The 15321-nt window shown below is 35.4% G+C and overlaps 2 protein-coding genes across 2 annotated transcripts; one reads left to right on the top strand and one right to left on the bottom strand.

The window, feature by feature from the left end:
- Nucleotides 1–2604: 2604 nt before the first annotated feature.
- On the bottom strand, nt 2605–3292 carry gngt2b (guanine nucleotide binding protein (G protein), gamma transducing activity polypeptide 2b). The gene is made up of 3 exons (XM_059325112.1): nt 3205–3292; nt 3028–3116; nt 2605–2850 (listed from the first exon to the last, which is right to left on the bottom strand). Exons 2-3 carry the CDS (start codon nt 3109–3111, stop codon nt 2722–2724), a joined length of 213 nt encoding a protein of 70 aa, XP_059181095.1. The 5' UTR covers nt 3112–3116; nt 3205–3292; the 3' UTR covers nt 2605–2721.
- Nucleotides 3293–7722: 4430 nt separating this feature from the next.
- Nucleotides 7723–15318, top strand: tmem101 (transmembrane protein 101). The gene is made up of 4 exons (XM_059325104.1): nt 7723–7877; nt 11141–11321; nt 12730–12876; nt 14037–15318. Exons 1-4 carry the CDS (start codon nt 7747–7749, stop codon nt 14343–14345), a joined length of 768 nt encoding a protein of 255 aa, XP_059181087.1. The 5' UTR covers nt 7723–7746; the 3' UTR covers nt 14346–15318.
- Nucleotides 15319–15321: the final 3 nt, after the last annotated feature.

The following is a 15321-nucleotide window of genomic DNA, read 5'->3' as shown; positions in this document are numbered from 1 at the left end:
ATGGAAAAAAATACAAATACTACAAAATGACATATCCGCTGTCCCGGCCTTAATGGTAGAGTGACGCAACAGCGCTCCCGGCTTTAATGGTAGAAATGCGGTAATGCTTTCCCGGCGTCAATGGGTTAAGCCATTACTTTTAGTCATATTCATTATTTATCATCTTTTAATCATATATGATTTATATCTACTTTTTAAGCATTTAAACATTACTGTTTAGACTCTTTATCCACTCTCAGTTGCAACAAATTGTGTTCAAGTTACAGCCCACTCAATATATGAATATATAGCCTTTATTTTCACATTTTATAAATTACAATTTTTCCAAATAAGTTGAGTTACACCACAATATCTCAGTATGTTTGCAGTCAAAAAAGTCTATTATTGGATGATTTACTACCTTTTCTAGTAAAAATTGCATGTTGCACTATTCTATATAAACTTTTGAAGGAACTGCAACAAGTTACAACACATTTTGTTGTGATTATTCAGTCATTCCAAAGAGCTCAAAGGAAACTTGCATAGATTAGATATAATTGGTCTTATCTGATAAGACAATTAAGATAAAGACAACATTATGGGCAAGTCATCTTAGACTTTACACACACAGTGTCAGATTTTATGTCTTAACAACAGTGCAGCTGAGTCGAATCTCTAAGTTTTTATCAATTTGGGTCCAAAGATGACGTCCTTTAGGAAGTATTAGGGAATTTTCTGACGCAAGAAATTAAGAAATGTCAATTTGCAATTCATTTCAAAAACCCAAGAAGTAACTATCCTACCTATCACATCCACATGGGTTTCTTCCTGAAGGAGGATAATAAATATAAATCTGTGCTGTAACTGATCATTCATGCATGGACTTTTGTCCTCAAGTTGCACATTGATTCAGTTCACCTTAAGCAATACATTTAATCTGTAGCTGGAGATAACATGAACCCAAACAAAGCAACAAGCTGTCGTGTTGCCCTAATTTCATTTGGTTCTGTTCTGTTTAGATGCCCCAGTTTACATATCATGGAGAGCAGGCAAAGGCATTACTCAATCTATACAGTCATGGAAAAAATGATTAAACCACCATTGTTTTCTCCTTGGTTTCTTGTTCATTTTAATGCCTGGTACAACTAACGCTACATTTGTTTGGACAAATGTAATGATAACAACAGAAATAGCTGATAAGAGTTTAATTTAAGAGCTGATATCTAGACATTTTCCATGGTTTTCTTGATAATGATTTTGGTTATTATCAAGAAAAACATGGAAAATATCTAGATATCAACTCTTAGATTCAACTCTTATGAGTTATTTTTGTTGCTATCATCACATTTGTCCAAACAAATGTACCTTTGGTTGTACCAGGCATTAAAATTAACAAGAAATTGAAGAAAACAAGAGTCTAATATTTTTTTGCATGACTGTAAATGATAGTCATTGATCTTCAGTAATCTTATCAATTCAGGACATTTTTGCATTGCTTTAATCAGTAAAGCTGCAGCATGTGACCAGTGTTATTGTCATAATTTAACCATTTGTCATAGATTTAGCATTGCGCTTATAGTAATAACTTAAATTTAACTTAAAGGCCCCCTATTATGTGTAATACCCATTGTAATACAATACAATGGGCCTTTAAATCAGGATTATGAACTCAGTACAAAAAAAAACACACACTCAGCTTCACATTGGATATTTATGTCACTTAACCAGACTCACAGTGCACAAAAATGATGCAAATCGATGCAGAAGAACCAGAGATATTATCTTTTATTAGCTTTTCTTTTAACACAGATGCTTATGTCATATGTTATATGTGTTGCATTCTGCACATATAGCTGCAGGAATACTCCACAAGAACTGTAAAAATATGCTGTGCACGATTGTTGGGTTTAATTTTGAAGAAATATACAATTTTTCTTGTCTCCAAAGTCTCAGAAGCACAACAAGATAATTAGAGTTTCATCAGAGGACCTACACTGATATTACATAACCTGTTGGTGCTGCAGCTTCCTTTAGAGCCTGTTTTGTCTTCTTCAGCTGAGCTAAAACTCTCTCTGTATCACCAAGGTCCTCTGGGTGATAAGTGACCAGGAATAGGTCACTACTTTCTCAGAAAAAGGTGCTGATATCTGCTGCTAAAGGTCAACGCAACGTGACTTGTGTTTGTTTTTATACACTTTTAACAATCTTTAGAAGGTAAACCTGCACTTCCAGAAGCTAAACTCACTCCAAAAGTTTTGCGGAAATCATGTTTGTTGTTGACTGGACTGAAAAGGGCACTAATTGGATGTAGAGCTGGAAATGAAAGCCGCTGGAATAAGCTTAAAGACTTTGATACAGGAAGCAGCTCAGTGATCCTATTAAGAACTCGACTAAGCAGCAGCAGCTTCACGCCTTCTCTGACTTTGCCCTGCTGCTCTCCTCAGTGGTCATGTTGACTTTTGACAATAAAAGTGTGATAGGATGATCATAAATAACAACAGCAGCCAGGTCAGGTCGAAGCTTTGTACAGCTACTTGCATTTAATTACAAATTGACAAAGAAACACATTCATATCAACAGGTACATCAGTAATCCGGTGGTGGAAAGGGGTCTCTCTCCTGGTTACAATACCATTTAGACAGTTTACTCTTCTTACTACTGTACATTTTGCCCACGAGAACTCTACAGGGGAATCACGGCTCTCATAAAAAACTGTTTGACTCTTCCCTGCAGGTCCTCGTGCTATGTTACTATGCAGCCTCCCTTGTCGCCCTTGTAGGGGTTCTTGTCATCTGAAACGCCTTTAATCAGCGGATCGTTTGGTACCAGCGCCTCCACAAAAGAAACCGTTTCTGAGCAGTTTGCAGCCACCTGCAAAGAAGGAAACATGTGTGAGCTTAACACACAAAACTGTACTTTTTGCACACATAAATATCGGAAATTAAATGTGCATTCTACAAATTAATTAAGCATTCATCCTCTTGATTGTCCCACATTGCAAGCGTAAATCTAAGATAATTTTGCACAGATTGTTCAGAGTTTACTCACAGGTGTTCTGGCTGTGCTAACTTCCTTCTTCAACTGTTCAAGCTCCATTTTCAGGATCTCCTTATCTGACATATCCCGAGCCATCCTGACTGTAAATCAACATAAAAATGTTACAATAAATACCTTAAAAGTGACTAAATGTAAAGCCAGCATCAACAGATATTCATCAGTTCTTACCTGTTGAATGGTGGGATCCCCAAAAGTCTGAGAACTGTGTTTGGCTCCTAGGAGCTCAATGACTGGGAGTCTGTCTGCGGTCCGGTCTCGTCTTCACTCTGACTGATCCGTGCCGTCCCACTGCTCTTCATCCCAGCTGATCCTCCCTGATGTCACCAATCCCCCTGATGAGATTAAACAATCAGGAGCCGTAACCTCTGAACAGGAAGCAGGAAGGTAAGAAAGAGGTCCTCACAGATCTGCAGCTGAGGAGAGAGAGTGAGACGCCGAAATAGACTCAACTCTCTCCATACTACCTGTAAACACACACAATATATATATTTATATACATTTATAAGTCAGTTTTCACTGTTCACTAGGGACATTTTGGGCTTTGGGCTACATTTTTTGGCATATACATATATTAAATACATATGGCATGTTTTGTTTTTGTTTTTTTTACATTTTCAAGTTTATGTTATAGGTCCTATAATAAGTCTATAATAAACTATGTATCCAACATGCAGACACTGAAACCATAAAACCATCATTGTTACAGCATGAAATTGAAAAAATCCGAAAAAATGGTCATTATAATCAGGGAAAATGGAAAAATAATTCAAAAACAGAGTCACCCATTAGGTTGTAATGAAATATTTTTTACCTCTTTCCATGAAATGGTTGTGACAATGTGATTTATTCTGGGCAGATAAACACGATTGAAAGCTAATTAAACATTTCAAATTGGTGTATAAAGACGGAATAAAAATAGACTTCATCAAGTTATTCAAAGGTATATTATATTATCTGTCCTGTCAGGGGTCCTTGGCTGAAAAAATGTTGAGAACATCAGCTTTAAAGACCTCAGAGCAACTTTTTTAAAGGCTTACACAGCAGGTTGAATATTTTATCAGTTGCTGAAGTATAAACTGAGCTCTAACGGTGGCCAGAGTCAGTTCATTGTGTGTTTATAAGCATCATGATCGTAGCGAGGCAGGACGCCAAAAGTCTTCACACTGATTTCATTACACGCTTTAATCTTTCACTCTATCCAATCAGTTGTTCTGAGTCTGTGACGTCACTCTAATGGACAAATTATGCACACGTAGAAGGCTTCAGCAGCATTTTTCTGCATTAATTGAAACATTTTTGCTCGAGGTGTGTTTACAAACACTGATTTTCCTGTTTACAACCAATGATCAGGGGGGGAAATTCTCACTATTTCGAAACATACATTTATTGTTTGGTTTTGCAGCGTGGAGTGCAACTGGAGTATATCTCTGCAACCATAAGATCTATAAGAATAATCAAGGTGTCATAATAAAGGGACATTTGTGAGATTGTGTTTAGATGTGTAAGAATAAGTAAATATGTTGCTGGTTCAGAGTAAATTAAGTGAAAATTAGATAGGAATGATGCAGCTGCTCTCTCAAATGTCTAGAAAATCATAGCGAAACATCTGAACTTTACAAATGCCAAGTTTTATGCTGATGAAGTGAAGCAGAGGAAAATTAGAGAGGTTTTAGTACAGACTGCTCAGGCGGAAACTAAAGGTCAAAACACATCAGACAGAATTGTCTAGTGACAATGACATAATCAAAAATCAACATAAATATAAAGTATAAATGAGCATAACAGCATAACAAGTTATCTACAAGTGGTTCTAATGGTAGGTGGTAATGGTGGTAATATTGCATTATATATGTATGCTGCATTTATTTCAACATGTGAATGTTTGTGGGCAGTTTGGTTGTCCTGAGGTCAAATCCACATATCTGAGACTGTAGAAGGCCCAGGGCCTCCTCCTGACAGAATGTAGACAAAAATTACATTTCCTATCAGCCTGGCTTTAAACTGTAGTCACTGCAGTATTTTTGGGCGGTTCAAGCATTGTGGAAAAATGCAATGCTGGGCTTAAATAGTTGGAATAGAGTCCTCAGAAGTAACATGAAAAATCATCATTATGTTTAAACAAACTTCAACAGATAAATATGAAGACATTTTAGAGGACTGATGTAATAAAATACCAATTTTGAACTTCTAAACAAAAAGTTCAAATACCAAAAATCATTGCAGAAATGCCTTACAGGTGCATCTCAATACATTAGAATATGATGGAAAAGTCCATTTCCAGTAGTTCAAGTCAAATAGCCCCAACCAAGTATTGAGTCATATAGATGGACATTTTTTTGAGACACTGAATTTGATGTCTTCATTAAATGTAAGCCATAATCATTATAATTAGAAGAAAATAAATAAATAAAGACATGAAATGTTTCATTCTGTGTGTAATGGATCCATATAATGTTTTATTTCCACTTTTTGAATTGAATTACTGACATATACAAACTTTTCTATGATATTCTAATTTTTTGAGATGCACCTGTATATATGGATTAAAATAACAATTAAACATTTATATGTGCTGAAGCAAGCAGTGATATCAATATGCATATTATGTGCATGTGTTTAATTCACTGCATCAACAATACCTGAATCAATACTCTGTGGACTTTGTTTGAATTAAATTTATAATATTTAATATTTAATATAATATATTAGTCCCGCTGTTGCAATTTTGCAATGTTTTTCAAAAAAATCTTCCAAAAAATCAAGAGAATTCAAAGAAAAAAAAGATTATATTCTTGATCAAAGGCTTCTTAAACAGTTCTTAAAAGGAGAGAAAACTATAATATATATATATATATATATATATATATATATATATATATATATATATATATATATATATATACATATATAGATATATAATACTGTATATGTTAGCTCACCTAACCCCACCTCTGACCCACTGTAAGCAGCATCTAGCCAACTATACAAGATAAGCAGCTAGAGTGGATGGATGGAGGGTTGTTGGGCTGACAGCATCAAGTTGTCTTGTTGATTTAATGTTTCTGAAGCTAAATGTTTTATGTTTTTATCCTGTGAAATTCATCCCACTGCTCCACTACTCACCTCCAACTGACATTTCATCCGCGACATGACGAACTACTGATCCTGCAGTAAACCTTCAGCAGGACTCACACTAAGCCATTTTCAGGATCTGGGTTAGTCTTATCTACTGAAGATTAACCCAGGACATGTCACGCTGGATCAACATGCTGCTGGTCATCACCTGATGAAATACTTCCCATCATGGTTCTTTGTCCTGTTTAATTCCACACTTTGCATCACTTTCATTGTCAAATTGACTGTAAGAAGGATTTCTCGTTAGCACTGATGAGTGTTTGGGCTCTTTTAGTGATTCTAAAGAGTTTTTAAAGAGTTAGTTTTTATTTAGAGAATTTATCAGTAATTTTCTCAAGCAAATATACATAAGATTCTCTGGTCTAGCTCCCAAATGTTAGTATTAAAATAAATATCTCACTGTTGTATTATTTTAAATTGAACAACTTTGGGTTTTGGACAAAACAAGTAACATGAAGATTTTTTTAATGTCCTTGTTTTAGGGAATCTGAGGTTCTGAATGGCTGTTTTTATTCTACAGGTACAAATGTTTTCTTTATAACGCAATTTTAAATTAGTGTTTCATGTTTTATTGCTTTTCATTTTGTTGTGCAATATATTATGCATGATGTTTTTAATCGCATTAATAATGAATGCTCTGCATGCTTATAGTTTTAATACACTTTATAATCTTATATAATATTCACCTTTATCATAACTTCGCAACATCTGTCCAGTGACTTGATAGAAAATTGCTTTTTTTAAATTAATGTGTACTATCCTTCTAAAAATAAACCAATAAAGTTAAAAAATAAATATAGAAATTAATGTATCCATTTAATTCAATCGTTATAAATTGTTTTATAAATTATAAAAAGAGTCAAAATTCTTAATTTGCAATCCTGCATTGGGATAAAATTTTCTGTAAATATTGAATTAGTTAAATTAAAAGTCAAATGATTAATACAGAAAATGTAAAAAAAAAAATGTTATGGCTGTTCAGACATTTCTTGGAAAAGGTACATTAGCTTAAACTTTTTTTTCTTATTGATTAAATTATTAATAATCAACAAGAAAATAATTCTGACTTGCAGCACTAATTCATAACTGTTAAGAAATTATTTTGGTATCGTTTTTGTTTGACTTGAGTATGTAGGCCTATGTTTCGGATAACATACAATTTCAATCGCCAAATCTTAGCTTTTTGCACTGAATAGGACCGTTTCAGCTGTAATTGCCTGCTAGAAAATATTAAGGTCAAGTAGCACCTGGAGACAATCTCCTCCAGTGACCTTTAAGTCCCTGTAATGACATGCTCTCTCCTGTTGGTGGTGCTGTTGAACCGTTTCGATTTTATCCTCCTCCAATGAGCGAGCCTGCCCCGCCCTGTGGTAATATCAACCAATAGGGTGGCGCTTTTGCGCTTGTACAGAAATGCCTTTCAAAATAATAGCATGGGCGTTTGAATTAAAGCTACGTGCAATGCGTGTGGAAAGACACGGGCTTTTATTTCGAAATGTGTATATTTTTACCGGAAGTGGCTAGACTTCCTGTAATGTCGTTTGTTGGCGGAAAGGATAGATTGCAGCAAGCACAATGGCAGCTCCGAGTCGGAAGCAAACGTTACGGTTTCTGAGCCAGTTAGGGGCGTTTATCTTGACCAGGTTCGGGTTTTGGAACTGCTTCAGCATGCTGATGCTGTTCGCTGAACGAGCGGACTCGAAAAGGTAAAAATAATGAGCGCGGAAAGTTGCTAACGCAAGCTAACAAGCTAGCAACCTAACGTCAAACTTTTGTAAACAGAGTTCATTGTCAAGATTTGTTACATAGCAGTGGATAGTTAGGAAGATATTATGCACTGTGGGAGTCCTAGCCGGCCTTTTTAATATATGTTTTCTGTTGGAAAACTTCTAGCTAACTTAACAGGGCTTGTATTTCATCAGAAAGGCAGAAAGCTGCAACCATATGGAGTTGTTTAAATTAAAATGTCAAGTTATATTTAACTTAGCCTGGTCTGTAATTTGCAGGGGAGCGAGCTGTAATTATTTCTGGCAGTAATAATGGCTTTAATCTCTTATGTACGCTGAGTGAGTATTGTTTCAGCCTGTGGTGGGCTGGTCTCACTCAGACAACCACACCCCACTGAATTATCCTGTAATTATTGCAACTTTAAAGTCTGCTTTTTTTCGTACCTGGCTGCTTCTTTTAGTTGGGTTATTTTTGTCTTCTCAGTGTGCAATAGGTGTCTTTTAAAGGGACAGTTCACCCCTCAAAATCTTACATATATGTTTACCAGTGGTGGAGTGTAACTAGGTACATTTACTCAAGTACTTTACTTATGTGCAATTTTGAGGTACTTGTACTTTACTTGAGTATTTCCATTTATGTAACTTTATACTTCTAATCCATTACATTTTAGAGGCAAATATTGTACTTTTTACTCCACTACATTAATCTGACAGTTTTAGTTACTTTTCAGGTCAATATTTGACATAAAACCTGAATGATTTAGAATTATTAGATATGTTTTTTAATGAAACCTCATAACAGTATTTTAAGTACTTAAAATGATCCCTTTCTTTACAAAATTAAAACGCTGCTTACATAAATGCATCAATACAATAATCTCATAATATATATTTGGGATATATAAAACAATCCCCACCATTCTTCATAACGAGTACTTTTACTTTTGATACTTTAAGTACATTTTGATGCTGATACTTTTGTACTTTTACTTCAGTAAGTTTTAAATGCATGACTTTTACTTGTAGTGGAGTAAATTCAGTCTGATATTAGTACTTTTACTTAAGTAAGGGATCTGAATACTTGTTACACCACTAATGTTTACATATTTTTTGTCTACTTCAAATCTATGAAAGGCTCTAAAGAAGTGTTTAATGTAGTAGAAATGCAATCAACTAATCACAATGATGAAGCTGTAAGCAGTGACGTTTCAAATAAAAATCAAGTAAATATACTAAATTAATAATCACCAACTAAAATACACTTGACAGTTCACCTCAAAATCAAAAGGACATTTTTTTCCAATTACTACTATTGTTAATTATCAGTGTGGATTGTTTTGGTGTTTGGTGTTGGAGATATTGGCCATATAGATGTAAGAAATGGTGCTTGTGGGCAATGTCTCTTTCCAGAAATAATGACCCGGTTACCCAATTTAGTCCACAAACTGTGTAGGGAGCGTTGGAACGGGCTCCTACATGAAAGTGTTCATTACAGTCTTTGCCTGTATCTTGAGCAACCAGGTCATGATGTTTGAGAAAGGGAAATTGCTGCTGAGTTTTGCAAATGTATTTATAGATGCTTTGGGAAGTGAAATATAGTGCCATTTTATTTGAGAAAAGGCAGACATCTTTACAGCGAAAAAATCCCCAACAAGTTGCAACTCACACCAAAACAATCCCAACTGATAAATAGCACCATGGCCTACTTTTGATTTTGGTATAAATGTTTTCTTTAAACCAAGTGTCTTTTAATTTGTGTTGTGTTGAAAGGATTCATTTAACTTGTATAGTATATTGATTCATGCTGGTTATTAATTGAGTAGCATTACTTGATTTTGACTTGAAACTATACTGCTTACAGCTTTGTGAATGTGAATAGTTGCTTGTGTTTCTACACTATTAAACACAGCAGCTTCCACTACACTGCAAAAGAGGGGTGTCTAAAAACAAGATAAAAACACAAAATCTGAGGGAAATTATCTTGCTGCATGGACAGATAATTTTACTTGACAAAATTTCTTGAATTAAGATTCTTAAATCTAGAAATAAGCATGTTGAACACATAAAATAAGAAATTAACTCTTAAACAAGATAAATTATCTAACACTTCTAAATCTAAGTTGTTTTTTTTATCTTGGTAAGAACCAAATAATTTGCAGTGTAGAACTTTTAGGTGTTTAGGTATGACACTATATATTGATGTTTTGATCGTTTTGGGTTGACTGTATTTCTCACCGAAATATGCAAAAACATTCTTATGAGTCCTCTGTGAGACAGAGAAAAACTGTTATGGAACAAAACCCTGTGTTCATGATGTATAAACGCACAATAAAGCACAAATGTATACTTTTTTATAGCTTATATTCCCCTTTTCACATACTTTTGACTCAAAATACTGCTGGTTACCAGACAGGGTTTCATCTACAATCTACCGTCCTAGGAACCCAAACTAACTAAATTAGTTTTCCCAGATTAATGTTTGTAGTGCGATTTGTATTTAAACTTTAAGGTGTTTATTTATTAGTTGCTCTAGCTTCCAACCCATACCTGCCGTCAAACACATGTACCCAAATATCTCACAAATCTAGAGAAAATACTGCCAGTGTAAAAGTTAACAGCATTAGGGATAGTTATATCAAAGGTGAATGTGACTTATTATTTGGTTTTACTGAATTAATATCCTGTAATCACCAAATATGTAAGCACTTACACAGCAGCAGAATTTTCACAAATAAATAAAATTATTCATATAGAGACAAAACATATGATATGAATTATGTAATTATTTAGACAGGTCATAAGCAACAAAATCATGTAGTAGTTTTTTTAATTAATGGATTTCTAAGATGAAATAAGCAACAGTTGATAAATGAATAAGTAAAAAATGACCAGTAGGGTAGACCTGGTAGAGCACATACCACAGAGGCCCAGTCTTCGTAAACGGGCGGCCCGGGTTCGAGTCCGGCTCAGAGCTCTTCCCTGCATGTCTTCCCCTCTTTCTCCCCCTTTCACTCTAAATATCTCTACTGTCAATAAAGCTATAAAATGCCCAAAAAGTATATCTTAAAAAAAAGACCAGTAGTTGCAAAACAAGTACAAGTTTATAATCATTACAGTACACAATGATTTATATACGCACATTGCATACACACAATACATTATTAGACAAACAATATACAACTGCTAGTAATAATTAAATGTGTTTTAAATGTAATTTTCCTTTCATTTGTTGTCATCTCCAGGAAGCCAGACATCCATGTCCCGTACCTGTATGTGGACATGGGGGCTGCGGTGCTCTGTGCCAGCTTCATGTCCTTCGGGGTGAAGAGGAGGTGGTTTGCAATGGGCGCAGCCATCCAGCTGGCCGTCAGCACGTACGCATCGTATGTTGGAGAGCAGGTGCACTACGGGGACTGGCTGAAGGTGAGTCACCTCCTGTGGTTAACAGTAACAAAGCTGCAGCTCAGTTATCTCTGTGCTTCTGATAATGACACACAGGTATTATTATACACCAGCTAGACTGCTTTCCATATCAGCTATGCTAATGTAGGTTGAGTTTTTTTCTGGTTCGGCCAAGTGTCAGTCATTTTCAGCAATACCAGATGTTTAGGAGGTCGGCCAAGGCTTCATCCCTTAAAGGAACTATTCATTATAATGTAAGCACAAGTGACAAACATACATTTATCTTAGACGCCTTGACAGTAAGTGTCAACATCACCACAAGGGCTTTTTTTCTTTTCATATGCATAATGGCCATATTGCAACACAAGAATAGAACACATCTGGGCACATACAAGTAGCTGATACAAATAAAATGAAAACAAAACACATAAATGTTAAAATGGCCAAATTAAACATGACATGAACACAAAGGGGCAGTACATTTTTTTAAGTAAAAGTGGTTGGTTTGATATTTACCTCCTATTACTTTTTCTTCTTTACATAAATGAAAAAATGAGACCAGACTTCACACATATTTCCTTGATAGTAATCAGCTTATGCTTTCAGAGATTCAAAAGCAGTGATAAACCATCATTCATTTAAACTCTTCAACAAAAACAGGCTTCGTCTGACTTTTTTCAGTGGCGGAGAAAAATCCTTGATGCTGTTAGACTTTGTTTTTTTGCAGAACAGAAGAGAGGAGAGTAAAATCCTTTTTTCATGTACACAGACCTTAATCTGATCAGAAATCACAGTCTGTAACACAGTTTGCTGCAACCACCGTCAGAGAAAGGATACTGACTTACTGTTACACAAAGTTTATAATGTGAATATACGACTATCTGATTGGTCAAAAGTGTTGGGGCCGCACCATATTTTAGACTTGGCCCGCCCTAGATGACACATAGACTAAGTCCTTAGCCTCTCGGTCCTTCCATGTTCTGGTCAACGCTTGTTGAAGGAATACAACTACGCACATTTCTCCTTATCTGGCCCTCTCTATCTGGATCTAGTGTTCCTCAGTGCTTGCCTCCCATTACCTTGGATGTATTTCTATGAATATGTCTCTGTGTTACATCTGCTTTCCCTCAGGAATGTGCATAAAGTGTGTGTTATATATGTGTGTGCTGTGTTATATTCAATCTGTGTTTTATGCACAGTCTGCAGTCTAAATGCAGACAGATGTCTAATTTCCTCATAATCGGATTTGTATCAGAATTAGAAGCACGCAGGAAAGTGGCCCAGATCCGTGCTGAAATATTAAAAACAGATCTGTGTCACACATGAGACAGAAATGGATCTGGGGCACCATTAGAAGTCAGAGAGTAGATTACCAGAGGTTGTCATTGTGGCAGAATAATATAACAGCCTGCATGTTGTTTACCTGCAGGTACGGATGTATTCCAGAGCGCTGGCCATTATTGGAGGCTTTCTGGTTCTGGCCAGCGGGGCGGGGGAGGTGTACCGACAGAAACCTCGCAGCAGGTCCCTGCAGTCTACTGGACAAGTATTCCTGGGAGTCTACCTCATCTGCATGGTGAGACCCACATCACTTTAATCGTTGTATTATTTACTATGATGTTGTTATGATGCTAAATTTGGACTTTTCCTAGCAGACTGTACCATGGCTGTCCTGAGGAATTTTATGGGAAATTACATTTTTTAATATACTATACTATGATTTTTTTTTTTCACATTTTGAACAACTTTCTATACTGTGACTTTTTTTTTGAGGGGGTCATTTTTGGACATCCCATAATATGGTATTTTTTTTCAGTTTTTGGGACAAAACTAACCAAAACTATAATTGACCCATTTTAAGCATTTAAAAATTTCACAATTTTTGACAAAAAATGACTTTTTTTTTGAGGGGATACTTTTTGGACATCATAAAATATGGTGTTTTTCTGTCATTTCTGGCCATATTATGCTCTAATATGTATCAACAGACTATAAGTGACCCATTTTAAGCATTTTTAGGCATTTTAAAATTAGACAATTTTTGACCAAAAATGACATACTATACTATGACTTTTTTTTGAGGGGATAATTTTTGGACATCACAAAATATGGTGTTTTTACGCTTTTTTTGGACAAACTATACTACCACATGTATTAACAGACTATAATTGACCCATTGTAAGCATTTTTAGGCATTTTAAAATGTCACCAAATTTCTCCAATTTTGATATAAAACAACATACAATATACTATGACTTTTTTTGAGGGGGTCATTTTTGGACATCCCATAATATGGTGTTTTTATGTAATTTCTGGCAATATTATGCTCTAATATGAACCATCAGACTACAATTGACCCATTTTAAGCATTTTTAGCCATATTTTAATTTGACCATTTTTGACAAAAATCAACATGCTATAGTATGTTTTTTTTTCAAGGGGGTCATTTTTGGACAGCCCAAAATATGGTGCTTTTATGTAATCAAAAGACTACAACTGACCAATTTTCAGCATATTTAGGCATTTTTAAAATTTACTATGATTTTTTCATGTGATTATGACCTTTAATTTATTTTAATAGCAGACTTTATGATTACACTAACGTCATGTAGTTTTCCCTCCATGTCAAATAATCATTGTAGATCAAGATCCACAATATTTGTGCTTTCATTAAACAGAGTGTGAACCTTTTATCACAAACATCTTAAATAATGCAGTATGTCCTCCCCCCACTAGGTGTACTCCCTCCAGCACAGCAAAGAGGACCAGCAGGCCTATCTAAATCACATCTTTGGAGGAGAGATCACTTTAATGCTTCTGGAGGTGCTGTTTGGGGTGCTGGCTCTGGCCTTCCTCTCTGGTTGCTACATCCGGCTGGCCGCACAGATCCTGGCCACCGTCCTGCCCCTGGTGATCCTGCTCATTGACGGTAACCTGGGTTACTGGCATCACTCTCGCAAGGTGGAGTTCTGGAACCAGATGAAGCTGATAGGACACAACGTGGGCATCTTCGGCGCTGTGCTGATCCTGGCTACTGATGGTTGAACACTCAGGGCTGTCACAGAGAACTTTTACCAACCGAGGTGTCTGCGCAGGATGATTGTGGTCCTTACGTCACACCCTGACTTTGTACTTGGAGCAGCAAATGCTCAATGACCTCTCAGGACCCAAACACTTCAAGCTGAGACTGCTGGATTTAAGCAGCATTGATTGTCTTTGCCCACAGGATGGTATCTTTGCTTTTGCAAGAAAAAGAAAAAAAACTTTGCAATTTAATAATTTATTCAGATTCATGTTTACATTTTTGTCTGTTATGCTCTGAAACATGACACTGAGTATTGATACTACATACTGTTTATCTACAGGGAAAGTACCTTGTAATCCAAAAGCTATGGTCTTAAATGATATGTGTTACAATATATGATTTAAATATTTTGAAAATAAAGGGAAACTGACTAATTAACTCAGTTTGTTTCTTTTCACTTGTGCAATGATGGACATTTCAATAAATAGAACAAGCACAACTTTTGTGACCTGTGTATGTTCTTCACACTTTCATTCATTACCATTTTTGGAATAAGTACGCTGTGACTTTTTCATTCCAGTGCTATTATGCTATAATATGTATCAACAGACTATAATTGACCCATTTTAAGCATTTTTAGGCATTTTAAAATTTGACCAAATTTCACCAATTTTGACATAAAACAACATACAATACTATGACTTTTTTTGAGGGGGTCATTCTTGGACATCCCATAATATTATTTTTCCCGCCGCTTTTTTTGGAGAAACTACTTACACATGTATCAACAGACCCATTTTAAGCATTTTTAGGCATGTTAAAATTTCACCAATTTTAAAAGACAAAAAAAAGGGGTAATTTCCGGCCATATTATGCTCTGACATGTATCAACAGAACATACATTTTAGCAGTATTAATTGTCTTTGCCCACCAGATGGTATCTTTGCTTTTGCAAGAAAAAGAATAACTTGAAACTTTCGCAATTTAATAATGTAT

The sequence above is a fragment of the Centropristis striata genome, chromosome 21 (assembly GCF_030273125.1).
Source record: "Centropristis striata isolate RG_2023a ecotype Rhode Island chromosome 21, C.striata_1.0, whole genome shotgun sequence".
In the NCBI taxonomy this organism is placed as follows: domain Eukaryota; kingdom Metazoa; phylum Chordata; class Actinopteri; order Perciformes; family Serranidae; genus Centropristis; species Centropristis striata.
The sequence above is the reverse complement of the archived record's forward strand: the minus strand, read 5'-3'. Positions and strand labels throughout refer to the sequence as shown.

What these genes read in the sequence shown, in the direction of transcription:
- tmem101 (XM_059325104.1), top strand. Translation starts at nt 7,747, where the DNA reads ATGGCAGCTCCGAGTCGGAAGCAAACGTTACGGTTTCTGAGCCAGTTA. An exon ending in ACTACGGGGACTGGCTGAAG is followed by an intron (nt 11,322 to 12,729) that starts GTGAGTCACCTC and finishes GTTTACCTGCAG; the next exon opens with GTACGGATGTATTCCAGAGC. An exon ending in GAGTCTACCTCATCTGCATG is followed by an intron (nt 12,877 to 14,036) that starts GTGAGACCCACA and finishes TCCCCCCACTAG; the next exon opens with GTGTACTCCCTCCAGCACAG.
- gngt2b (XM_059325112.1), bottom strand. Translation starts at nt 3,111, where the DNA reads ATGGCTCGGGATATGTCAGATAAGGAGATCCTGAAAATGGAGCTTGAA. An exon ending in TTAGCACAGCCAGAACACCT is followed by an intron (nt 2,851 to 3,027) that starts GTGAGTAAACTC and finishes CCTTCTTTGCAG; the next exon opens with GTGGCTGCAAACTGCTCAGA.